Source organism: Lobosporangium transversale (assembly GCF_002105155.1).
Source record: "Lobosporangium transversale strain NRRL 3116 chromosome Unknown BCR41scaffold_3, whole genome shotgun sequence".
Classification (NCBI taxonomy): domain Eukaryota; kingdom Fungi; phylum Mortierellomycota; class Mortierellomycetes; order Mortierellales; family Mortierellaceae; genus Lobosporangium; species Lobosporangium transversale.
The window spans coordinates 93,425-118,813 of NW_019028981.1; the positions used below are offsets into that span (position 1 = coordinate 93,425).

Genomic DNA, 25,389 nt, shown 5'->3' on the forward strand with positions numbered 1-25,389 from the left:
GACGGCAACGTTGATTAAAGCCGTTGTTCTGGTGATGAAAAGAAAAGACAAAGAAAAAAAAAAAAGTCAGAACGAAGCAATTTATAGGTTACGTGCAATAAGAAAAGGTTTTTGGTTGACAAATGCCAAGAGGTTAAGGAGAATATAAATATAAACATAAACAGCTGCATCGATCAAATGTGATGACAAAATAGGATCAACCAATGTATTCCAACATACCAAAATTTTGTTTCTATTAACCTGGGGTATCGAAGCAAATTTACAAGTTTTACTTGGTCTGGAACGATTGAGTGGCAAGAGATGAAAAGACAAGGACAGGACGTGCTCTTTTTGGATTGTTTGGCAATTGGATGTTTGGACAATAAGGAAACAGGGAGGAGAGGGGGAAGTGCTGCAAGCTAAAAGGATTAACACAACACAGGATTCTGTTAGATGAGACTAGAAAAACCTTCTCGGTTCCTAATTAACACCCAGAGAGAAAAAAAAAGGTGATCTACACAGAAAAGGAAAACAAAGGGATTGGAAAAGGAGGAGAGAAAAATCAAGGGTCAAGGGGTCATGAGCAGAACGTTATTATTTTATTTATGCTGGTAAAATCCAATCGTTTGTACTGAGGGGAGAGAGAGGACAATAAGGATCAAAATACACACCTTGAAGGGAATAAAGAAGAAAAAGAGCAATATATAAAAGAAAGAGTCAGCCCAAGAGCTGTGGAGGGGCAGGTCAGAATGTACAGGGGAAGGAATGATGTGTATTGAAGTCCAAGTGGGTGTTACAAATAAGTAAGAAGTTGTATAAGTAAAAAATGTAAGGGATAGATATATAGAGGGAGCAATGTAATAGAGGAAAGGGACTAAACTACTATTAAAAAAAAAATGTATAATTTGAAGATGTAAGACGGGCGATGCTATAAGCAAGAAGAGAAGAAGAGAAGAAGAGAAGAGAAGGAGAGAGAAGAAGGAATCTCTTATTTGTTGGGAAAGTAGGAAAGAGGGGAATGATGAGGTGCTTTTTATATGTGCCGCCATTTTTCCTCGAATGTTTTTTGCCATTGTTGCCATCTAAGCTATTTGGCGGAGCATGCATGCCACTGTTTACTTTCAAATTATTTAAGAATTCAATCGACTTGTTTACTCTATTTAATTGGACTAACTGACTCACTTTGTTTTATTTATTTACTTCTTAAAAAAGGACGAATAGATTACGCCTAGTTCTTAGTTCTATTGAATAGAAACTAAATATCGAAAAGAATGAACATATAAAATAAACAAATAAATATTTTTTTCCCGCGTAATTTGTAAATATAACCAACACATAATCGCTGTATGACGGCAATGGTCGCATCCATCTGGACTACAAGTGAAGTGAATATATTGTAATCAGTCAGTCAAAACAATCACACAAACACATAAACAACAATAACAAGAAACAAGGCATAAGCACCAAACCCTAAAAAAAAAAAAAAAAGCGGCAAAAATAAAACAAAATAAAAGAGACAGACACCATATTTTTGAAAAAACGTGCGATGATCATGAAGAAAGTGTAAAGTGTATAGAATATTGGTCGAAAAAAAAAAATGAGGAAAAGGCACTGAGGTCGCTCGCAGTACAGGGCTTATGTTTGTTTGCGCAGGGTAACTCTTATAAACATCAACTTTACTCCTAATTAAATAGTTATTTGAGTTACTAGACCTTGTTTTCGGTTGGTTGAAGACGGTTCGTACTCCTTATTTTTTTTTTAACAATAACCAGGCCAGTAATGGCCATTGGAGAGATTTATCTAGCCTCTTTCCCGATCGCCAGGCTCTCTCTATACCTCCCAGTCTCTCTGTGTTACAAGCTCACAAGTCTGTTGAGCCTATCGAAACTTGTGAGTGAATAAAGAAAGAATCCACGTAATCGGGGCCTCCCTCTCCTCGACACAGCGCATAATAAATGTGGGCTCTATCAAGCTAAAGACTGTCTAGCAAGATTACAGTGGAGAAGGAAGGGAGGAGAGGTAATGATGAAAATTCAGAAAAAAAGAAAAAATAATGTTCAGCGGGATGGATAGAACATCATTCTTTTTCTTAATTGCATTTACGGTAGAAATATATTGCAACAAAGAAGGGGTCACACATGTTCAAAATTATGGTATTCTGCAGGCGGGAAAAAATGACATTTGCATTATGCTTTGGTCTTGACTTTGAAGGAGCAGGCTTTCTCTAACACAGCAACACACATTCGAAAAAAATGATTGCAAATAAAGGAAATAGAGTGTCTCTATCTTTCTGATGAGACGCTAGTACACCCCGTATACAATAACCATTGTTAAGAGAGCGAAGAGAGAGTGTGTAAAAAGAAGAGGAATGGGGAGAGAGAAAAGTGCGCATTATTTATTACACTATCCATTACTGTCCTAATCTTGTCGATAATGTTTTGTCTAAAAAAGACATCCTATCCCATCCGCCTACCATGGATAACATGGGCGCCAGCTTTTTTCTCCTATCATTGACTTAGAGTTTATCTCGTGGTCCTGAAAAGAAGATTTTTTTTTCTTGGGCGTTAGAGTGTCGCCCATGCTTTGTCCAAACATGATGACTTTTCCCGCGCTTTTTTATGCAATGCTTAGTTTGCTTTATTAATATTAGCACTACCCTATCCTGAGGAGGAGGAAGGGACGAGAGAAACCCACACACAGCAAAAAGCAAGAGAGAAGCGAAGGAGGGAAGATGACGATGACGATAAGCATGAATTTTTTTTTGCATTGTCTCAATTCTCATCCCTGAGCTTTTCCTTCTTTCCTTCGCTCCCTAACCCCCCAACCCCAACTCCTCAGTCATACGATAGTAAAGTATCACAATATTATAGTGACATGATGCTCAGAGTTCCATTGGCCATACCTTTGGTCACTAATGACCCCCTCACATTTCAGCCTCTTACTTTTTATTGAAAACATTTAGTGATAAATGTGAATATGGCGTCGGTCTTTTGCCACTCACGGAATCAGCCCATTGTATTAAGTGGAAAACTCCCAGTTTTTGCTTCGTCGCAAGACTGCTTTTATTGTTATTATAATCATTAGGGAGCCGACATTTTATTTTTTAGGCTTACTCACTGACCACTCGTCTGGATGGATCTTTTGACCAATAACCATTCAGATATGCTGGTTACCCACGAATTTGGTCCTTGGTCTGAGCGTGTTTACGTTTCTGTCTTTTTAAATATTATTGAATGAGTCAAAATAAAATTGAGACATTCAAACAACGTGTTAGTAAGAAGACCTCAAAGAGAATGAAAATAAGGGCGGGAAAAACACGAGGGTTATATTTGTTGTTATTTTTCTTTCGACAGAGAAGGAACAGGGAGGAAAGGGGATTTGAAACAAAAAAAAAAAAAAAAAAAAAAAAAAAAAGAGCAACAAACATTCAAACATCAACACCGCCAGCAAAACAAAAATGGTGAGAAGCAACGACAAAACAGACAAAAAAAAAATCGCTCTCGGCTCTCAACAATATCACTCACAAACAACTGCCTCATTTGGTTCGATTTCGCAAGAGGATTAGGATAGGAATGTTTGTTGATGGTCTTTCTTGGTTACACGCACTCTCAAAAAAAAATGGCGGGAAAAAAAAAAAAAAAAAAGACACATCCAAACAAACAATATAAAAAAGAAAGATAATAGAATAACAAGGTTTATGAATTGAATCCTAGTACCGCAAAAAAGATCAAAAGAAATAGATACACATGTTTATCGACTCACTAGAATAAAGCTTACGTGGATAGAGGTCATTCACCCCATCCTTTAAGAGAGGGTCATACCTTGTCAATAGATCTAGTCATTCAATGTCTCTCTCAGTTTTCCCGCCATTTTTTTTTCCATCTTTGTCTAGAACAAAAAAGTAAAAATCGACTGATACTAATTATTTAAGGAAACAAGGGTATCGGGAAATGCAAGAGTGGGCGTCTTTTTTTACACTGCGGAAAAAGATAAGGGCAATGGTCACCATGTCTACTCTACAGAGTGTGTACCATATTCAATTTTCTCTTATCTCCGGGCTTTCTTCTTTTTTTGTGCCCTTCTCACCTAGTATATCTAACCTCTTCCCTCTCACAGCCATGCAACGACCTTACTTATTTTGTTTTTTAACAGAAGATCCTAATGCGGTGCCTGAAACTGCGAATGAGTGATACTTGGCCTAGTGAATTCTTTGTGTCTTCTCCTTTAGCGATCTTGAGGGTCATCAGCTTCTTTAGCCTCTAAAGCGTAATATGTTGTTGAAAAGGTCACCTGGTCTGATATGTAATGTTATATTTTTAGCAATACCGATGACATTCACCCTCATGGTCTACGGGGTATGGGTTTGTGCCATTTAAGGTCAAGCGAAAGGGCGAAGTAAGCTTATTGGATGACTAATGAGGCTCTACCAAAAACTATCGGTTCATCCTTCCTTCTGATACTTTCATGGATATGAAGCAAAGCTACCAATGTGTACAATTTACAAGTACATTGATTAGAATACATTGATTGGAATGCGCCGCCAGAATAAAAGAATGCGTGGAGCGAAAAGGAAAAAGGGTATCTGAACGCAAAATAGATCATCCCCAGTCCAAACCCTTTCGTCCGAACGAGTAAACGGGCTCTTGACGCGGGAGGAAAAAGAAAAGAGCAACGCGAATACTTTCTAGTCTTAAATGCCGTGCTTCTTCTAGTTTAACCATGGTCTCAGCTTGACCAGTTTTGTTCAGGAACATTTAAAAAAAAACGTAAGAGCGCGAGTCATAAAGAGGCTCTCGGTGTGCTATCTAATTCTTGATGTTTATTGTTGTTGATAATATTGGGTTGGCGCACATATGACATTGTAAGGATAGAAGATAAAATAAAGTGAAATGAGTCGAATAATACATTCGCATTTGAGGCGCAGGCAAACGAGAGGCAAGATCAATGGTGACAAACCCGTTTTGATTTGCCATGTTCTCGTGCAATTTACAAGGCTAGCAACACATTCATGTGGGACCATTGAGGGAAAAACCAGACCACTGAGGACTATGGGATGAAGCTGAGAAGAGAAAGTAGAAGAAAAATGTGTGAACAGTAAATACGCATGCATACACGCAATGCTGGCCAGTCTGTTAAAAATACATGCAATATGTATACAATCATTGCCTCATCCGTTGCATTGCGTTGCGGTCAGCAGGCTGGAAAGCTAAAAAGGCAGCTCATTGGTGTGATCGTTTTGTTATTGAGCTATTCTTATTCTTTTTTTTTCTTTCGTTCTAATTACATGTATACACCATGTATATAATATAACTATTTGTGGTCTTCTTCCCGCTTCCTTTCACTCCCTGACTTATTTCTTCATGGAGATCATATTTACATTGAGTATTCATATTCCGGTCTATTTATTCTATTGATTTTTTTTTTTCTGTGGTGATGTATGGCATGCATGGTGATGCCGTAATGTTTGCATGCAATATGTCTATAAATTTTTATTTATTTGTAATAAGAAATAAATACATCGATAATTCAATTTCAAAAACATGTTTATAGATGTACACTTGTGTCAGGTCCACTTGTCCTACCCTACACCATGCACAATCATTGGTCTGGCCGGTAACAAGGTCAAATGAACAATCCTGTAACCGTCATAGTAAATATTTAACAACAGAACCACAACAATAGCAATGACAATAACAATAACAAAAAAAAGCGCGGGAAATTCATGGAACCATAGAAAACCTGGTTACCCAGGCCATCCTTATCCTGTCAAAAGGTAATACGGGCACGTGCGGTTTTTAGATTGACTCATTGCAACAGGAAAACTATGGGCCAACAGCGGTAAGTCATGAAGAGCATTTGGTTTTGGTTGCTGTTGTTAATTTCCTCTCCTCTTTTTTAACATACTCCTCTGTCCCTTGGAATGAAATAGTGTTGCAGTGTCTTTTATTTTGAGCAATGCTTTCAAACCCGCTTCCTCATCCTTCCTCACCCCTACCTCTAATCTTTTATTCTTTTATCCTTCATCCTCCTTCTCTCTTATTGTTTGTAAGTGAGCCCTACCCTATGGTTTCACCTAGGACCAAGGCAAATAGGAAAAGAAAGTGCATGACCATCAATGTCAGCGAACCTTCTCTTGCATGATAGCATTAATGCATGCTTACTCTTTGCTGTTGATGCTTTCTAAAAGCCTATTTTATTGCATTTACATTTGCATATATTTTTTTACCATGGCTTCCCGCGACTGCTGAGCATTTTTTCAATCAACTATTACCGTCATGAACCATCATTCATGTGCGCATAATAATGCTGGGATCCTCTTTTTGTCCTTTAAAGCCAAAAAATTGACGCCAAGATTGATATCGTTTCATGATAGATAATCTCTTCGTCGTGTACCGCAAGCACTCAAGCACTAAATTACCAACCTTACACTACACCACATTTTGCCCCATTTTATCAGATGACTTGTTTTATCGTCCGTCCTAGAAACATTCATGCGCGAACATTGAGAAACGTTTTATTTTTATTTACGCCCATTTATTTCTTCGTGCGCATTCTAAATAATGCTACTCATTGAACCATCCATAACCATCAATCAACACCTTTTTTTTTAGAAGTAAATAATGTTTACCATGATTGGTCTTTCTTCCCGTAGGCAAGGCCTCAGCATTTATATAAATATACAACCCCAACAGGGGCCTTCAAGGACCCGGCCCTCAGCCTATACCTTTGCATTATGCAGGAAGTGCCTGTAAGCCTAATTACCATCACCCCTGAAATGGATAATTGGTCTATGAATAATGGATATACTGTCAATGCTTTCTTACAGACTCAGTATTTACCTTGGTGACAACTCTACGGAGAGTTGACTAAATGGGCCTTTTAATGGATCGTGCATCTCTCTTATTAACTCTTAACCCGATGCCGCCCACTCCTCTTTATCTCTTCCTCTTCACTCACCACTGCTACTGTTGCTACCATTATCACTGGTGTTCTGAATTGATCTCTTCATATCATCTGTGACTTTACCGAATCTTCGTCCATATGGCTACATGCGGTGATAATTTAATCCTGCTGGCCCATTAAAGCACTGAAATAGTACTTTTTCAACACCATAGTCATCCTAGTAGAGCTCCATTGCATTGCTTGTTAAGAAAAAGAAAAAGAAAAGTCCCCATCCCCGGAATGGCAATTATATTTGATCGTCATTCTTTGAAACGCCACCAATCTGCACGGCCCCTTCAAAAGCGTCTGTGCGTTCGTAAGACTAACACCAAGTAGGTGCCACCAACCTTAATGCGCAGCAGCAATATTTTTTTTTACTGTTGTCGATTAGAACGTTATAAGAAAAATAACTACAATGTTTAATATCCCGGGTAGGCATTAGCAGAGAGTATTTTAGAAGAAGAAAAAGGACTGAGTTGAATTACTCAATTGACATCTATTGGTTGAGGGAAAAGTCGGTGGTGTTCTGTCAGCACAGAATCTCCCATTGCTTGATGAGCTTCCTCAAGGCCCCGCTTGATCAAGAGACCGTTCAACAAAAGCCAGTTATGGGCACAATCTTCAGAAATATGCTATTTCGACGCTATAAGTTTATGCTTTGTCTATAAAAAGCTCCAAGGGTGGGTGTGACATTTCAATGCCTCCAATAAGAATGAGGCGTAGAGGATATATCCTAATAACGTTAAAGATCGAGTTTTTTAATAGGTATGCATTGCGAATCCATGAATAATCCCTCCTACGAAAGATTCAAGCCCAGGGTGTCACCTAGCTTGGGCAGTGTACTGAAACAGACGCTTCCTCCTGCATAGTGTGTGTCAGTAATTAAAAATTGTACAGTATTTATAAAAATGAATTTTCATTAGTTTGCATCAATAATGACAAATGCCAGTCTCAGCCATGGCTCTTATTTTGTCTGACAAGACATTGAAGCTCTCAAGCTTTGCTTATGGAAACATCAGCATACGCGCCCTAGAATTTTTTTAACCCAGCCTCATGTTATGTAATAAGATCCTGGTATGCGATAATGGTCTCGTTCATGGCTATGGAATATGTATTTTCAGGTAAAAATCTACAAGTTATATTTACAAACAATCATGAGCATAACTGCAAGATGAAAAACCCTTCTTGTCTCGATCAATTTTTTGTCTATTGGGCTCTCATGCCCATTTTTTGGTTTCGATCACCTCTTTGGTTTTTTTTTTTGCTTGCTGACGCCATGATGCTGTTGTGTACATATGCTTCACTTGACTCTTATGCGTGTCCAGAAAAATGAACAGTAAATCCGCCACCATGGATCACAACAGCAATATCACAGCCCTTTCCAGAAAATATATGAAGCCATAGTCGCCTCGAGATTTTTTTTGCTCTGGAACAATGTTGCATAAGCTGACCCTGGAATGGAATCCAAATTCCTTACCAAATGAGCCGTCCCCACCCTCAAACCGGCTGGAAATGTAAAAAGCGAGCAGCAGCGACACCCATAAAAGCACGGGATTACTACGAAGAATACAGTCCCTGTCATCTTAGTCGCGTTAAGACAGCTTTAAAGTCATTTTCTAGTCATATAAAACCATGTGTATTGATCATCCTTGCCATTTATAAACAAAAATAGTGTTTAAAAAGTTAGAAACTGAGACATTAGCAAAGAAAGGAGAGATATAAGCAATGTGAAGAGAAGATGATAACCTGCACCAATTGACATAATGGATACACGGCGGCTAGAAGCTTTTTTTTTGTCTGCTATGCCTATGGCTATCAGGAATAGTTAATCGGACAGTTGGTTAGCATGGTTTTCTAAATAGCTTCAAAGAAACCCTTTGTTTTTTTATAACCCATTTCCAGTTCTAATGCTAAAGCTATAACGCAAGAGGCTATATCTTCCTGCCTAACACTGTGATGTTCGATGGGAACTAATTGAAAAGTGGAGACTAGGAAAAGCGAAGCAGCAAATGTAGAGAGGGCGGATGAGAAGGAAATGCGACGCTTAGGCACAATAGCAACATCCCTGGTTATGTTTAAAACTACTATTATCGCCAATTTCATTTGGTCATGATACCTTATATTTTTAATCTAAAAACGATGATTGAATTGTTCTGGTGGCATTTCACTACGTGACGGACTTGCAACAATACTCGTAACAAGCGAGCCAATTGGCTGCCAATACACTCGAAAGTATTCAAAAAATATAAGGTATCATGACCAAATGAAACGGGCTATAATTTCAAACTACAGCTTCGAACTGAAAGGAAAGAATGTTTAGTTGAGATGCCTGTGCGCCCGTAGTAGGATAGTCGACCTTAACCAAGAATCCACCACAACTACTTATTGATTGATCGGAAGTTGGATGCTGTGTAGTCGTTTATTTCTTGCCTCCAAAAAAGGACCAGAATCCCCGAAGCCCTCATATCTATGCATGGTTATCTTATGGACCAGAGCGTTAACATCTTTTGTTCCTTCAAGAGCAAAAAAAAAAGACTAATTCAGTTTCGGTGAATGAATTCATGAGAACACATGTGACTGAACAAACTAACATATAACGTTGCAGAACAACTAGGGGAAAACGCGTAACTCGCGACATATCCTAAAAAAGAACCAATGGACTTTTGACCAGTAAGTAGAAGCCGACGACCGACTGATAGAATGAGTAAAATACCTTAAGGGAATTACTCTTGGCTCAAAAACCAAGCCATCAGGGCCATCAGATTCTTGACCAACATAACAACAACAAGTCATTTGGACCTGACACTCTTTATTCGGAGTAAATTAAACTGGATATCAATTTCCAAACAACACATCAGCGGCGTTTATTAATGCACGGAGCATGAAAATTCAAAGAAGGGCAACTTTTACTAATCTCTGACCCTCCTCGATAACTGTTAAAAAATGGACGGGTTATTGAGGCATGAAGAAAGGGACATCCAACAATACATGGCTGGTACCTATAACTTAGATCCACATAGAAGAAAATGGCTAAGAAAACGAAGATGGGAATGTTTAGTTATACATGCCGTAAACCGGATTTGCATCACATGACTCAGTTTATCTGATACCAGGATGGTCTCGTTGGTACCTTGGATCCCCTTTCAATTGTGTCAGAAGGCAACTAAAAGGTTTCACGAGTGCCTTTACCACGTTGTTGCAGAAGCGATGTCCTCCCCAACCCAACATTACAATGCAACCGATGTTGCTCCATCTCAGACGCTACTGAAGCTGCTTTGGCGAGCTCTGACCATTTAAAAAAACTGATGTCTTTGAGATTCATTGAGCGTGATCATATCCTAAAAAAAGGACTCGGTTTTTTACTCTTTTCACATATCTTTCTACATCCATAAGCCATCCTGTCTATCAGGAAACTAACAACATTAGTTTTAATGGGATTTCGTGCCATAACAGGATGAAAAGTCTGGTGAGGGTACTAGGCATCTGTCATAATGTAAGTCTAGATCGGTCCAGGAGGGGAAACTATACCCTATTTTCTTTTAAGGTCTGTTCCCAGTCTATACATATTATATATTTTTGTGCAGTAATCATGAAGGATATAAGAAAAAAACGAACTCAATTTAAGGTGCTGTCCACAAGGCAAGGACTGTGCAGGTGCTCTGCATAAAAAATAAAAAGTCAAAAGTTATCGCTTTCGCTATTTACAGAAATACAAAAAGAATGTTGCTTCATCGAATCGAATAAGAGCAAGGGACATGCTTGGGCTTCAACTAGGACAAGGCCAAAATAGAACAGGGTAGGGGTAAAAACGACAAGGCAGGCTACGCGCTCAGCTGCATAACTTTTTTTTCCTTCTTTCCCTCTCGATCGTTCTCTGCTTTTCATCTTCACTCTTTCTTCATACTCTTTTCCTTGACCCCACACCTCATTCACTCCTCCATTCACATTCAGTCGTGGAACTCATTTCATTTCCCTTCTTCCTACAGACTTTCTCTTTTATCCCTATTCTTTGTGAAACACGAATTATAATCCGTATGACAACATTATCAAAATCATTCAAGGGGCTTTTCCCCTGGTCCCCACGAATATGTCGTACCCATCATCGAGTTTTAATTCTTCTTGCTACACTCCTTTTCATCTCTTCAGGATCGTTAGTGATCCTGCATTTGACCCATACCCCATCAACTAGTACAAGTCAACTCCAAGATCCCTATTCCTCCTTTTCATCCAGCTCATCCTCTATTACTCGCTGGACCGCTGGAGGGTTCAAGAGTAGAAGTTACAACCATCAACACTGGGATAAGAATAAGGTACTTGATGGCTACGATGATACTGAAGGCCAAGGGAATGACCAGAGGCAAATTTTTGATCAAGACCAGGAAGATGAAAACAAAGACTTTATCAAGTTCATCCACAACAATCCTGAAAAGGATCCATATCGGACAACGTTTGGCCGACCTAGGGCTGCATTACCTCACCGCAACACATTTAATGATGAGCGAAAGCAAATGTTGATGCAACAGCAGCTTGAAGCTCAAGAACAGCAACTAAAGCGCTCACATGAACAGATCCCTGAAGCCCAGCAAGATTCAATACCACCTCATATTGCCTCATCGGAACAAGGTCAAGAAGATCAAGAACGTCAACATCAACACCACTCGTCAACTCCTAAAGAGCAAACTTCCACAGAATCCGGCCAGGAATCAAGCCTGAAAGAATTAATTGACATCCCTAGTAACAACATCAACAGCAACAAGGGTGTTATTAATGATAGAAGAAGTGATAGTGAAGACAATAACAGTAGTGGCAGTGGCGACGATGAATACATTCGCCAAAGTGCTCTGGATCCTCGCCCGTTTGAAGACATCTTGCAGCAACAAGCTGGCGCTAACGCTAACATCAAAGCACCGACTCGATACTTGACGTATCTACCCTACGCAGGCATCACAAATCAGTTTTATGGAATGCTGCGTGGCATGGAAATAGCCAAAGCTTTAGGTCGCACCTTAATCATTCCTCCGATCACTTCCTCCAGCCACGACAAGTCTAAGCAGAACCAACCTTGGTCCAAATTTCTAGATCTGAAAAAGTTTTCTCAGCTGACTGGGGCCAACGTGGTCGAATTCCATGAATTACGAGACCAGGAACGGACTCCTTACAACCAAATACTGTGCCGCATCACCTGTGGATTCGGATCTAAGCGATCGATCGACTTCACTGCGAAAGCCTTTCTAAGGCAATGGCGTCTCAATGCCACACTGACACCCCTCCCGGTGGATGATGGGAAGCTCGAGACGATTCTCTCGACTTTGGAACCCTATGATACAGATAAGCACATCTGTGTCTCGAATACATACAAAGTTGCTGTCAAAGACAAGTCTGAATGGGAGAAATTTGGCCAACACCTACATTTTACGCAGGAACTAGAACAATTTGTCCAGCGGTTCCTAGACAAAACCCTGAGTGTCAACAGAATTTCAGCTTCTGAAGTATCTGTATCAACACCAGCAACAGTATCAGACAATGAAGATAATAGCCAAGGTTCCCCTGCTACTACCCTTGATCGTCATCGATATATTGCGGTCCATGTTCGTCGCGGTGATTTTGCAAAGTATTGTGAAGGGAACTTTGCAGGAGCCAAGATGATTCATTGTCTTCCCACTACAGACCAGATTGCAGAGCGAGTCAATCAAATCCAAGAACAACTGAACCCTACTCTAGATGATCCATCTCAAATGCTTCCAGTCTTTGTGGCTACTAATGAACGAGACCCTCAAGAGCTGAGACGCTTTGCGAATCTGGGCTGGCAATTCTTGGACCATGAGACCATGAGGACCATCGAAACTCTGGGTGTTTTTGGGCCAATGATGGTCGACCAGGTCTTTATGGCCTATGCAGAAGCTCTGGTAGGGATTCAAATGAGCACATTTTCACGAGTTGGGGCACTCAGACAACGAGATTGGCGAGGTCGTCAAGTTGAATACATGTGATAAACCTATGTTTACAAAAGAAATAGAGAAGTGCTTTCACTCATTGCTTTGCTTTGCAACGTCATCTGAACTATCACATGGACTATGAAATACTCCGCAAAATCAAAATATGATATCAAGTACCGGACCCATTTATAAACAAATATACCATCGCGTTTCTTTTGAATGTATATTTTTTATTTCTTTCCTTATTATGTTGTGGCTCTTTCTGCAAAATAATTGAAAAAAGGACTTGATGATAAATTACAGGGCATCATGAGTGGAACAAAGACAGTTGCAGTCGCTGACAGGACATTGTGTGTGTCGGTCGAACCATTCTGCCATATGCATAGCATGACCACCGTGCCGGCAAGTCTGACACCAAGTGAACCATAAATCAAAACTCGTCGGTTCTTTATATATATATATATATATATATAAAATAAAAATAAAAAAATAAAAAAAGTAATTAGACCCAGAGCAATCATCTGATTGATAATCAGTCGAGACGCTTGTTCATTCACTTACTTTCGCCAGTTACTTTATGGCCAAGGCTAGACCATGCACCCAGTGATGCGTTGCCTTCTGCTGGTACACCAAGATGAAGCAAACAAATGGCACATCGAGGAAGCGGTTTGCTACAACTGGGACACACAACGGCCTTTGAGCTGGTAGAGGGTCCTGATCCAGGCGCACCTCCAGGAATTCCCCCTGCACTTTGACCTCCCATCCCTCCGCCCATGGATCCTTGTTTATCATGGCCATGCAGGGCGCTGCCATGTCCGCTTATTCCTGGCCCACCGCTTCCCTGAACCAGTAAGCGACGGCCATCACGGCCGCGTACTCCAGGAATGAGCAGATTCCTTGCAATGCTCTGGTTGCAAAAGTTACAGCGAACGTAAATCTGGGTCGGCGTCACGTCAGCTGCAGACACACCGCTCAAGGTGCTCTGCTGTATACACCGTCCTCGAGCGATATCAAAACGTGCCCGTGTATAGTAAAGCTGCCAGCGATCGAGTAAATCCCGATACCCCTCAACCCACTCTTCAACACGTGGATCTTTGAAATACCGAGGTACCGCGACAGAAGATGCCAGTGCAACTGTCTGAATATCGCCTGTACGGTTAACATAGTTAGTGAACAAGTCCAAACCCGTCTCTGTAAGTCCAGTAAGGATAATACCATCGATTTCCCCTGCATTTATATGCGTCTCTGCCGTAGATTGGATATAGGCCATTAACTATTTTGCAGAAATTAATAATTTTCCGAAATATGTCAGAAATACCATAACTATCTTCTTATTTTTCTCACATGGTAACACTTCCAAAGTAGGGTCTCAAGAACGTATCTGTTTGATTTTACCTCATCATCACTCAAGAACCTTAACGCAACCCCCACACGATCAGCAAGCGACAAGCTCTTTTCTTCTAATACATCTCGCCAGTCACCTGAAGCGATATAGCTAAAAATGGCTCGAATATATGGGTTCGATTGAGATTGGCTGTGAATCCTGCATTGTGCTCTCCATGTGTTATTTGACGCTTTTTCGTTGTTCATCCCGAGTCCAACTGACGGTGTGTTAATGTGGTTTTTATTGAAGCCAGCTACAACAATCGACATCAATTTGAGTTTGTCATCTAAAACATATTGAAGTCGGCGATTCGTTAAAAGCAACTGAAGTCAGCATCACACGCTCTTTATCATCCTTTCATTTCGTTAGTCAGGCTTCCATGTGACTAATGATCGTCACCTACCTCCATGACCAAGGACTTCGATGGCGAGATCCAGCTCGCCATGAAAGAATGCCCATCCCGCAGCAACCTCGTAACTTCCTTCATCCTCCAACCTAATGGCAAAGATTTGGAAGGGAGACAAAAGCAGATAAGAAAGGGAATGGAATTGGCGGGCGGAATGAATTGTGCATGGCCTTCCAATTAGTACCTTTCAACTGTTCTTTTAAGGTCGGAACGGAGTAGCTCTGATCCACAAAGCTTTAAACCGAGCTTACGCTGAGCCAACTTCAAAGTAGGGACGATAGGAATTTCATCCGCCTGCTTCGAGAGTTGCGTAGATAGATCAGAGGAGGCGCGTGGTAGAGGTGACATCGTGCGAGGAGTGCTCGAAGGTGTAGACCTCCTTGATACTAAAGTTAAAACATAAAGAAAATCATTCAAACGTAAAAGTTTAGATTCGCGATGGGTCATCGAGCTAAAAAAAAAAAAAAAAAAAAAAAAAAAAAGGAAACATTGCTTTAAATATATCTACCTCCATTTCCTAGAAGCACTGGCAAGACCCCTTGATAGCTAAAATCAAACTTCCCGATACGTGCACCATCCCTTTGAGCAATCCTTTCTGCACGTAGCATCCAAGCCCAAAAATCTTTAAGCGCTCCCGCCCCAACCAAGCCGAGATTTGCAGCGGCATCCATAGAATATCCTTTGATAGCACCTTCCCGCATTGTGACTGAAACATCCTCTTCTAATCCAACATCCACCTGCGCAGCAGTGGCTGAGGACCACCCGTTATTGACTACGGTAGTCAGTGGAAGCCTTCGCGTTGATTCTGCAACGCCATTAGCAATGCCATTCACTTTAGAAGCTTCCGTACTTAATGGCGCTGGATGGCCACCAGGAAGCATAACGCTGATCGGTGGTGGGGGGTTGCTAGAACTACCATCTGAAGGAGATTCTCCATTCACTTTTCTGTTAGCTGGAAGTTGTAGATTAAGGATTTTGGAATTGCGCTTCCGCATTTCTGAAAACGGCAGCTGTGGAGCTGGTTCTGCAGTGGTTGCATTGAGTGAACGCTGGCTTGGGAAGCAAGAAACTTTGTTTCCGTCCGACACCACTAACGCACCTCTGGGCTCCCAAGCGATGTGAGACGTCTCTTTGAGGACAGTAGTTTCGATGAGCGACTCCTTATTGATTGAGATGAGCCCTGAAGTCGAATTGGATACATAGGATGGGATCCAGGCGAATGATTGAAGCGATTTTGAAGAGGGCTTTGTTCGACGCGATTTCCATAGGATTGGGACCCCAATTTCTAACTCGTCCGACTCTGATTCTCGGACAGTCTGCAGACCTTCTCTGTCATGAGATCTTGATAGTAAGCCGCTCGTGCTTCCTGAGCTTTGTTGTAAATTAGCCTCCAAGTTATGATTACTGTCCATCCTAGAAATACTCCTTGGAGCACGAACTGTTCCTTCTTGAATGTCCCAAACTTTCAAACATAATGCTTCCTTGGCTAATGAAGCAATCAGTCCGGACCGTTGTGGGTTAAACTGTATTCGGACCAAAGGTGATTTTTGTGGACCAGCATCGAATGAAAGAATTGGTTGTGAGGCTTTGCGGACATCCCAGATCTGGATGTTGCCGTCGTCTGTGCATGAAGCCATCCGATCTTCATGGAAAGGATCCATACAGAGCCCATGAACAGCTTTTGTTGAAATTACCAGAGATGATGGAGATGTAGCATCCTCTCTGGTATCGTAAACCCGAATGTACTTCATACCCATTCCAGCCGCTAGCACTCTAGGTGCACGTGTGAACCAAGCACAGGAAGAGATGACTTCGCTGGAACCGTATTGCCGCATTGCCTCTTTACTGCCAGAGTGATCAAAACTGCTAGCATTCAAGGCTCGTGCGGTTCCAGTGTTTTCCGCAAGCGATAGTGGATTCATAGATAGACGAGTGTCAAAGTAGCCCTCAGCAATGTCCGATCCTCTTCCGAATCTCGAAGTTTGAAAGCTCCCTGTAGTTGAGCGGTGGCTAGCTGTGATAGGTCCAGATGGAGCATAGTTCGATTCTGATGGTGCTGGCGTGGACTGCCCAATATCCCATACCATCAGACAATAGTCATTACGTACTTTATCCAAGCCAACCGCTAGAAAATTAGGCAGTTCTTTTGAAAATGCCACAACATTACAGGCTCTTGAGTGACGAGCGCTGAATGAAGGATATGTTCTCTGATTCTGAGCTACAGATACTTGTCTGGGCGTATCTGGACGAAACTCATTCCCTTGATTTTCAAAAACCCATGGCTCTGATCTGTGCATGCGAATAAGAAGCGTCCTTCCAGTAGTCAATCCAACAGCTGTCAGATCCAAGTAGTTCGGGTCTGGCGACCATGTAAAGCACTATCAAAGCATATATATCGTGTCAATCCACGATTACATTCCGTCTTGCGCCCAATACCAGTCACAGCAATCCTGCGCCTGGCTTCTTTTTTTTTACCTTCATTAAGGACACATCAGTGTTGACTGCAATAGGTGTAGCATGAGGTTTGCCTTCTGAATCCTAGGGTATTTTTATAGAGGGCAGTGATTGTCAAAACAAGCACATGTTTCTACATATTTATGCCATACACCTATATGTTCTCAACCCAAAAAAAAAAAAAAAAAAAAAAAAAGAAAATACCTCCGGTGTCCACTGAAAGAGACGTAGCTCAGTTGAGCCAAGCAGAAACTGATTGTGGTTTGGGTGAGGTGACCACAACAAGCGATGAGGTCTGGCAGTGGTCATGTCGGGAAAGCCCGATCGCAGGCACGCTAATTGGGATGTCGAGTGGGAATGGTGCGATCCTGCATATTGGTCAGGAACTAACAGGCTCGCTTCTCTCTACTTTGTGCGTGGCTTGCCCGTGCCATGTGACAAGCAAAAAAAATTGCCTTCAATGGACGACGCGTCAAAGTCAGACAAAATAAATCTACTGCATCATAAATCGGCGCAGATCTTCAAAACCCGCGCACGAAGCTCTTTAAAACAAATAAACATAAAAAACTATAATATTTTGCAAAACGCCGTTGTATATGTATATACATTTATTTCCTGTGTATTTGTCCATTATCTTAGGGATGAGGAAGCATACGCCAATATCGAGTATACCCTGATGAGCACCAATTCACGCTCTTTAGAACCAAATCAACTATATTTACCAGGTATACACCAAGGGATGTTGTGGAAGCGAAGATGAGGATCGCAAGCAAAACCCCGTGGGCCCACACCTTCTTTTTCCGTTTCCTTGCTTTCTATTTTCGAGAACTCAGTTTCCAGGAAATCTTAAACGACGGACTAAAAGGTGGATAACCTTTCTTCGACTTGCATTCCTTTTCCCTCCTTCTTTACATTCCACTTCTTTTTTCTTGATTTTTTACAAAATCCCTTCTCATCCCCTTCCGCGTTTGTCTATACACAATCCACGTATTCATGTTGTCCTCACTCTGCTACACATCTGATGGAACATACCTCTATGCCTTTGCATTCGGATATATGACTAATATAGCAGCCACCTCTTTAAAGCTCGAATTGATACTCTTTCGGTCAAATCCTTATCCGACATCTGTAACCTCTCTGGAATGGGATGTCATCTTGTCGACCTAGGAAGCCCAGCCCAAGCGTTCTTTCCCCGCAATGCTTTCAATTACATTTGTACTTGAAACCTCTCGACTGCAAGTTTCGGTTTATCTACATAACTCAATCCCTACACGAGTTATTCTCCAGGCTTTTTCGGCTCTATATGGGTATTTCCCCCTCCAACCAAAGTACTATCGTGAAACAGCCCATAAACTTCTCAGCCATCCCTGTATAGGCACTAAAAGCCAGCCGCGCATTGTTCTTGCCAGTGAAGCATCATGGCCAGGCAGGCATTACTGGCTGTTGATTTCAAATATACTCAAGCAATCTGGCGTGAGGTTCAATTTATTTGAAGTTACAAGGAGTATCCTGATCTTCCGACTGCTTCATGGAGAACGGTAAAGAAAACAAAAACAGAAAAAAAAAATACCTTAACGCAAGCTTGATGTGAAACTAAAATACCATTGAATGGCTATAATTCTGCTTAGGAACCATTTGTCACTGAGCAGGATTGAGCCTTTGCCCACTCTAATGGCACTCTCTATGAACTAGGGACAACACTCGACACTTTTTAAACATCCATCATCCCACTGAATATTTCGACATCTATCCCTTCACGATACCCTTCTATGGCCAAGCTTGTCCCCACTGCACTTTGGCAGGTGACAAAACTGAAACGTATGGCAACAAGGGCACCGTGTACATTATGCGCTGTCGCGCAAACGTAAGGCTCTGCCAAAGTTATGATAGCCACTTATTGCAGCTGGCATGTTAACAATGGCAACAACGTTAAACGAGGCTTTTTTTTTTTTTTTTTTAAATAAAAAAAGCCCATTAGTGATCTTGGGCAATTTCCATACGGAATCTATTAGTTTAATGGAAATCATGCTCATAAATCGGGATCAATCGCTGTTGAGCGAGAAATAACATATGACGTGAATGACTCGCCCTCCTTTCCCGTCCCAGAGAACGGTACTTGACCTTTCTGTACGACAATCGTAGATGGAGTGCGTCAATATGGCTTAAAAATCGGGAGCAATGTATGAGATTATCAGGAAGAGTCGATATTTTTCACTACTACCGACTACTTTGACGATGCGCCCCGGCTCAACCCAATCCTTCCAAGTCAGGTTCGGATACTGTGCTCATCACCATGGCCATTGTCTATGTATTTGGTCTGGGTACCGCCGCACAGCTTACGTACAAACATTTCATACAGAAAAAACTGCCTGTAGAGCAAGAGCCGCGCCCCTGTTTTGGAACTGCTGTAATCTCACTGGAAACTATCTCATCTGAGCAACGCAAGATCTGCAAGGGCACGAATCGAACACTCTATGGCGAATATGCCTTTGATGCGCCCCCGGTATATGATGCCCACAATACTGACAACCCTATAACCCCTCCGCATGGTCTCCCTGCTGAGCCGCCCAGTTACACTACTGCCGTCTCAGACGAGCTCCCTCAAATAGAGAGCCAACTAAAGCCATTGTAACAAATTCTCCGGATGTCCCAAGCTTACCCAGCGGGATAGGATCCAATGATGCATAAAAACATATGTATCTTGGTCACTTACCTCTAGAGATTTAAAATATAATTACTGTAATATCTATCTCTCGTTCTCTAAACTCTATATTTATTTGCTGCGACAGCCCCTGAAGGATATTGAATCTCTTTTTTAATGTGAGATCAGCGAGCAAAAGTAAAATTGGTAATTGACTGATAGCGGAACAAATTATGGATTTGGTATTTAACAATTGATCAAGACCTTTTAAAAACACAAAGCAATTTTTTTCAAGAACAAAACAAAGGCCGATAAGATTGAAACTTTTTTTTTTTTTTTTTTTTTTTTTTTTTTTTTTCGAACAATGGCCGGCAATTAGCCGCCGCAGTAATGCAAGAAGGCAAAATAATAGATTGGAGTTTTGTGAATCTCCTCTTTAGTTTTGTTTTCAACACAAACATCAATTCGATCAGTAAACAAAGTTGCTATTGTGTACAGGTATTTATATTGCGCTGCGATACTGCAAACAGTATGAATATTCCCATGCTTTGTGATGATGAAGAGGAGAAAGATAGTAACAAATGCGTTATCAGCTTACTGTTTGTCTTTTTTTTCTTTTTTCTCTTAATAAATTGAAAAATGATATCTTGTTGTATGTGGCAATTATTTCAGGATGATGACACTTACCGTGTCTTGAAATGATAAGCTTCTGGTGAGAAGTGACCATACAGCAACCGGCCACTTTCATTACCGTTCAACTATCCCTGCGACACAGTATATTGATACCGACGCCCGCCGCCACACCGATTTAGTATATAGCCCCTTGTATTGAGTGACTCAACATTCTTGGCTAAGAGGCCACCACTACTGCTCGCGGAAGACGGGCTACCTTTACGAACGCCTCCACGGCCTGAGATGGATTTTGGGGCCAGATTTGAGGACCGGAACATGCACGGATAGGATACCGTTATGAGTTGCTGAGTCGGGCGTCGAAGGGGGAGCATGGACGGACTGTAGAAAATCGATGAGGCCATTGCTCGGTCTGTCGACATGGATGTGCCAAAGGACAAGGAGTTACTGGCAACCGCAGTTTGTTTATCCATTCGGGCACACTCCATAGAGCAGTAAACTGCATCAAGCTCATACACGTGTTTTTCACAGAAAAGACACCAGTCAGAGTCCATTGTTGTGGCAGCGAGAGTGAAAGAGAGGTAGAGAAAGGAAATAGAATTGGTTTTGGAAGGTGGTTTTGATATTGTAACACTGTTGAGTCGTAAGACGAATGAAGAAAGGAATGAGAAATGAGAAATGAGAAATAGAAATGAGAAGGAAGAGAATTATATATTTATAGTAAAGACGTTTTTATACCTGTCGCAGTGACGATACTTAACCGTTACTATGCCATATTTTTTACTTGGTACTATATGCCTATATGCTGCGGACTGAAATGGGTAGGGGCCTTGTCATTTGAATATGTCGAAAAGGGACATCACCCTTTGAGTTTGCTGTTTATCTCTTTCTCTTATACGTGGTACCTCACATTGTACAGCAGTCAATTAGAATGTCCATTGATGCTAACAAATCCGATCTTCTTGTTAAAACTGCAGGATATGCTTGCATTAATAAAGGTATTAAAACAAACAGCTTTGCAAAAAACAACTTTATACGACGCCACCAAAAAGTAATATTTTCCAACCAATCAAATATGCCACTGTCAGGCTAAAAAAAAGGGGGGAAACAGACTGGAACATATTAGACTTCACTTACTTCTCTTGTCTTGCCACCTTTGCATCCACCACACAGCATTTACTTACCCAATCCAGTATTCATTCGTGGCTGGTCGTCCTTACTTGTATACTTTCAACTCCTCATTCTTCATCCTTTCATTACTTTCAAGAATGTCAGAAGAAGAACCTAAAGAACGACGGCACCCCATCCTTTATCAGGGGCGAGCCTGGGGTTCCTTCCAATACACCCGCAGCGGCCAGCCTTATACAATTCGCTTTACTAAAGATGTTGGCCAGGGCTACTCAGGCACCCTTGGCTACATCTTTGGTTGCCGTTCAGATTGTGATGTTGTGTATGTTAAGCTATTTTTATTATTATTTACCTTTATTTCTATAGTTTCCTGGCCCCACATGATCGCTTTCGTGCTTGAAAACAAATTTTCTACGGTATGAGTTACCTTATTTTTTTCTCGCATTAATCCAATCTTTAGTCTTCCTACAAGTGCTACAAGTGACTTGATCAGCGTACAACAGTTTCTTGTATACAAAGAGATTGATTGTGGTGTTGAATGTGTCTATTTGCGTGACTTAAGGTAACCGAAAGAGTTTTTTTGAGTGAAAGTTCTTGCAAAGTTAATTTTGATTCTCAGCTAAATAACAATTCTCCATAGTGACAATGGCACGTTTGTGAATGGCACAATTATTGGGCAAGGAAAAATAATTCGGCTGCAACATGGTGATACCATCAGCTACTTGCATTCACGCAAAGATGATAAAGATGGCAAGTATTCAACTTTTTTCTTCATCTCTTTACTTACTTTATTCACGGACTACTCAGCTTGCTCGATATCAAATCCCAACGGTTTTTTAATCTTTCATTAATTTACTTTTTACTGGATCTATGGTTTATAGTCCTTGGACGTGTTTATAAATTTCAAAATGGTGATCAAGACGATGACTTGGTAAATTTGTTAGTCCGTCTGCTTTTTCTACTACTCTTTGTTCATGAATTAGAGGTTTGTTCATAATGTCCAATGAAATGTAACTAAATAATCCACAATTCGCAACAACATTGAAATGAGAACTAGACATTCGATAGCCAATTTGTCCTTGGAGATCCACTGGGTCGTGGAGGCTTCGCCATTGTTTACAAAACAACAGAAAAGAAAACTGATACAATATATGCGGTCAAGGTCTACAAGAAGAGTACAAACTTTAACCGCAAAATGATCCTAAGTCTCCAACGCGAAATTGGAGCCTTGATGAGCATTGATCACGTATGTCCTGGGCTATTTTTTTTTTTTGTCGTCACCATCGTCGTTATGTTCTGCTTTACACCAAAGCTAACCTTTCCCCAACCTCCATTCCTTATTATAATGGATCTTTAAAGCCAAATCTCTTAAAAATATATAAGGTTTTCAGTGAAGAGACCAATCACTACGTGGTGATCGAATAGTAAGCATATGCCGGATGCTGATATATCACGACCTAAAATAAAACCCATTAGTCTACTAATTCTAATTTTTCTTCGTTTGTTTTTGTATCGCCTAGTGCTAAAGGTGGAGAACTTTTTGACATCGTCAAGAAGAAAGGTCAATTCACAGAGCCAGAGGCGAGGTTAGTCTTTCAACAGATACTTCAAGGCGTTAAATATCTCCATGACCGAGGGATTGTCCACAGAGACTTGAAACTAGAAAATATTTTGCTCATGGATAAGGAAACTCTTACAGTCAAGATCTCGGATTTTGGGCTATCTACTGTCACTGGGGAACAGAGCTTTTTGAGAACCGTGTGCGGGACGCCTAGTTATGGTACTTAGAAATACCAATGCTTTTCAGGACCATATTATAGGGCAGCTTCTCATGAAATTTAGATTCGCTCTTTTGATCTATCATTAGTTGCCCCAGAAGTGCTTCGGAACGAGGCATATGGGAAACCGGTCGATATGTGGAGTCTTGGTGTTGTCCTCTACATCCTCTTGTGCGGATTTCCGCCGTTCAGTGGTAAGATGGGTTAAAATTTACGCATCTTTCTCATCTTCTACTTTAACGACCAAATTTCCCCGTCATATTCTAAAATTGATATGTCCTAGACGATCTCGCTCCACCAGCATTAAGAGTTCAAGTCCTGGAGAACCTATACACTTTCCCCATGCCTTATTGGGATGAGATAACAGACGAAGCAATGGAATTGGTCGAGGCGCTTCTACACGAAGACACGGGAAAGCGACTCACTGTGGATGCTGCGCTCGCGCATATCTGGATGCAGCTTAAGGTAACGATCATGAAGCAAGCGAAACTATAACTCTGTATAAAACAAATATACGCTCAAAGTAAATGTTTTCAACCCTGGTTTCTAAGCTTTTTCTTTTCTCTTTTTCCCCGCTCTTTACTTTTCTTTCTTTTTTCTTTCTTTTTTCAATACATTGACGATATAGGACAATGAAGGGACAATATCACAAAAGACTAGCGCCGATGGCCAACCCAAAGTTCACAAGATGATCAGCAGAATCAGGAGTCATAATACGTCGCAGAAGTCACTACAGTCCCAGCCCTCTTCACAATCAATGAAAACCGTATCTATGGGGTCATTTGCAGACAGCGTTAAAGGTTCGTGTAGTGCTAGTACACAAGCTTTTGCCAAGTCTGCTTCTCCAGAGATCCTCTCTCAGCATGATGTCATGGCATCACCTCCTACTTCGACACCTTCACCTGTATTGACGCAAGGTGCTGATAATGGTCAGTCGGTGACTACTGCGCTAGACAGTAGTAAGAACATAGGGGGAAACATGGAGAACAAGAGCGATGACCACGATGCAACGAACCATCCTGAGCTGCCACCCAAACCCGCTTCTACCGCGCGCGAGGTGATAACCGCCATTGACTCCGTCCTGGCCGTCTGTGACTCGTTTCTGAACCCTGATGTAGCTGATGCGCGCTTCAAAAAGCGACGCTTCACTTGACCCTAAAAAATACCACCATGAATGTTGTTCTCTACTCCTCCCACATATTAGATCAGAATGACCTATCACATATTAATATTGGATCTGCGCTGCTTGGGTAAAAAAAAAAAAAATGAAGATTCGGCTGGCCATATCTTCTTTTTTTGTTACTATTTATCCACTCACACACTTCTTCTATAAACTGCCAGAGCCTTGTAAATAAATAAATAAAAGTATCTTTTGCTGTCCTCAATGTGCTATGTACAGAAAAATATGCCTTGCGTGATTTGTTTTTGTTTTAGCACAAAAGACACAAAAGATTACATTGATAGTTATCAGCCTGTCTGAGTCAGATTGTGAGGATGTGTGCTACATAGAATAGCCTTACAAATTGCCTTCAAAAGGGTTACAACTGTCAGGATCGATTAAATCGGGTCTTTGAAGCTTCAGCAACTTTTTGAGACTATTTGGCGGCCTTAAGACAAAAGAGGGCAGCAGTCGCCCAGGGGAAAGCCCGAAATCCTAGAAAAATGCCACAATCCTACGCTATCTTACCAAAGCTTTAGGACAAAAGATTTTATGAGGTTATGAGGCATTGTTTAATGGAAAAATGACATTCATCCATATGAAAAGATTGCTACATGCTGAAAAAGGCGCTTTCTGGGTGCTCTGAACCTGTTTAAGTCGGTATAGGTTGGTCTGATAACAAGCATCCCGATTTCCCTATTGCTATATCTCACTAATACCAACCACACTGTTTGATCTGTTCTACCGTATCATGACCGAAAATCAAGCTCTCTAAATTCGAGGAAGAATTAATCTAATTGGCAGCCCATTCTAAACATAGTAATTTTTGCCTATTTTCTGAGGCTGTCACCTAATTTCACACACTTGGATAGCAACTGGGTTGCCAAATAATGAAGCTATTTGCACGAGGGTTATTATTTCTGTTGGATGTCAACAAGTTCAACAGGAGCTC

General features: G+C 41.1%; 6 protein-coding genes across 6 annotated transcripts; 2 read left to right on the forward strand and 4 right to left on the reverse strand.

Annotated features, from left to right (window-relative positions):
* Positions 1 to 342: 342 nt before the first annotated feature.
* Positions 343 to 1,093, reverse strand: BCR41DRAFT_116835 (hypothetical protein). The gene has a single exon (XM_022019431.1). It carries the CDS (start codon positions 1,059 to 1,061, stop codon positions 579 to 581), a length of 483 nt encoding a protein of 160 aa, XP_021885305.1. The 5' UTR covers positions 1,062 to 1,093; the 3' UTR covers positions 343 to 578.
* A 6,818-nt stretch (positions 1,094 to 7,911) lies between these two features.
* On the reverse strand, positions 7,912 to 8,461 carry BCR41DRAFT_345577 (hypothetical protein). Its single transcript, XM_022022747.1, has 2 exons — positions 8,247 to 8,461; positions 7,912 to 8,042 (listed from the first exon to the last, which is right to left on the reverse strand). Exons 1-2 carry the CDS (start codon positions 8,362 to 8,364, stop codon positions 7,978 to 7,980), a joined length of 183 nt encoding a protein of 60 aa, XP_021885306.1. The 5' UTR covers positions 8,365 to 8,461; the 3' UTR covers positions 7,912 to 7,977.
* A 2,324-nt stretch (positions 8,462 to 10,785) lies between these two features.
* Positions 10,786 to 13,036, forward strand: BCR41DRAFT_345578 (GDP-fucose protein O-fucosyltransferase-domain-containing protein). The gene has a single exon (XM_022022748.1). The coding sequence runs from the start codon at positions 10,956 to 10,958 to the stop codon at positions 12,909 to 12,911; it is 1,956 nt and encodes a 651-aa protein (XP_021885307.1). The 5' UTR covers positions 10,786 to 10,955; the 3' UTR covers positions 12,912 to 13,036.
* Positions 13,037 to 13,092: 56 nt separating this feature from the next.
* Positions 13,093 to 17,465, reverse strand: BCR41DRAFT_345579 (hypothetical protein). Its single transcript, XM_022022749.1, has 8 exons — positions 17,306 to 17,465; positions 17,123 to 17,185; positions 15,156 to 17,025; positions 14,832 to 15,033; positions 14,645 to 14,736; positions 14,253 to 14,527; positions 13,419 to 14,130; positions 13,093 to 13,303 (listed from the first exon to the last, which is right to left on the reverse strand). Exons 1-8 carry the CDS (start codon positions 17,408 to 17,410, stop codon positions 13,155 to 13,157), a joined length of 3,468 nt encoding a protein of 1,155 aa, XP_021885308.1. The 5' UTR covers positions 17,411 to 17,465; the 3' UTR covers positions 13,093 to 13,154.
* Positions 17,466 to 20,429: 2,964 nt separating this feature from the next.
* On the reverse strand, positions 20,430 to 21,048 carry BCR41DRAFT_345581 (hypothetical protein). Its single transcript, XM_022022750.1, has one exon. The coding sequence runs from the start codon at positions 20,924 to 20,926 to the stop codon at positions 20,501 to 20,503; it is 426 nt and encodes a 141-aa protein (XP_021885309.1). The 5' UTR covers positions 20,927 to 21,048; the 3' UTR covers positions 20,430 to 20,500.
* A 460-nt stretch (positions 21,049 to 21,508) lies between these two features.
* BCR41DRAFT_345583 (kinase-like domain-containing protein) lies at positions 21,509 to 24,557 on the forward strand. Its single transcript, XM_022022751.1, has 10 exons — positions 21,509 to 21,822; positions 21,961 to 22,062; positions 22,141 to 22,250; positions 22,382 to 22,431; positions 22,558 to 22,746; positions 22,860 to 22,924; positions 23,021 to 23,280; positions 23,368 to 23,472; positions 23,562 to 23,743; positions 23,907 to 24,557. The coding sequence occupies exons 1-10, from the start codon at positions 21,641 to 21,643 to the stop codon at positions 24,429 to 24,431; spliced, it is 1,770 nt and encodes a 589-aa protein (XP_021885310.1). The 5' UTR covers positions 21,509 to 21,640; the 3' UTR covers positions 24,432 to 24,557.
* Positions 24,558 to 25,389: the final 832 nt, after the last annotated feature.

Bases quoted from the DNA above. Each gene is read 5' to 3' on its own strand.
- BCR41DRAFT_116835 (XM_022019431.1), bottom strand. From the start codon at position 1,061: ATGGCAACAATGGCAAAAAACATTCGAGGAAAAATGGCGGCACATATA.
- BCR41DRAFT_345577 (XM_022022747.1), bottom strand. From the start codon at position 8,364: ATGCAACATTGTTCCAGAGCAAAAAAAATCTCGAGGCGACTATGGCTT. The intron at 8,043-8,246 runs CTGGACACGCAT...GTAGATTTTTAC, and splicing joins CGGATTTACTGTTCATTTTT to CTGAAAATACATATTCCATA.
- BCR41DRAFT_345578 (XM_022022748.1), top strand. From the start codon at position 10,956: ATGACAACATTATCAAAATCATTCAAGGGGCTTTTCCCCTGGTCCCCA.
- BCR41DRAFT_345579 (XM_022022749.1), bottom strand. From the start codon at position 17,410: ATGACCACTGCCAGACCTCATCGCTTGTTGTGGTCACCTCACCCAAAC. The intron at 14,737-14,831 runs GTACTAATTGGA...CTTTGCCATTAG, and splicing joins CTTAAAAGAACAGTTGAAAG to GTTGGAGGATGAAGGAAGTT. The intron at 14,131-14,252 runs GTAAAATCAAAC...TCTGCAAAATAG, and splicing joins GGTTCTTGAGTGATGATGAG to TTAATGGCCTATATCCAATC.
- BCR41DRAFT_345581 (XM_022022750.1), bottom strand. From the start codon at position 20,926: ATGGACTCTGACTGGTGTCTTTTCTGTGAAAAACACGTGTATGAGCTT.
- BCR41DRAFT_345583 (XM_022022751.1), top strand. From the start codon at position 21,641: ATGTCAGAAGAAGAACCTAAAGAACGACGGCACCCCATCCTTTATCAG. The intron at 22,251-22,381 runs GCAAGTATTCAA...TATGGTTTATAG, and splicing joins ACGCAAAGATGATAAAGATG to TCCTTGGACGTGTTTATAAA. The intron at 23,281-23,367 runs GTACTTAGAAAT...ATCTATCATTAG, and splicing joins GTGCGGGACGCCTAGTTATG to TTGCCCCAGAAGTGCTTCGG.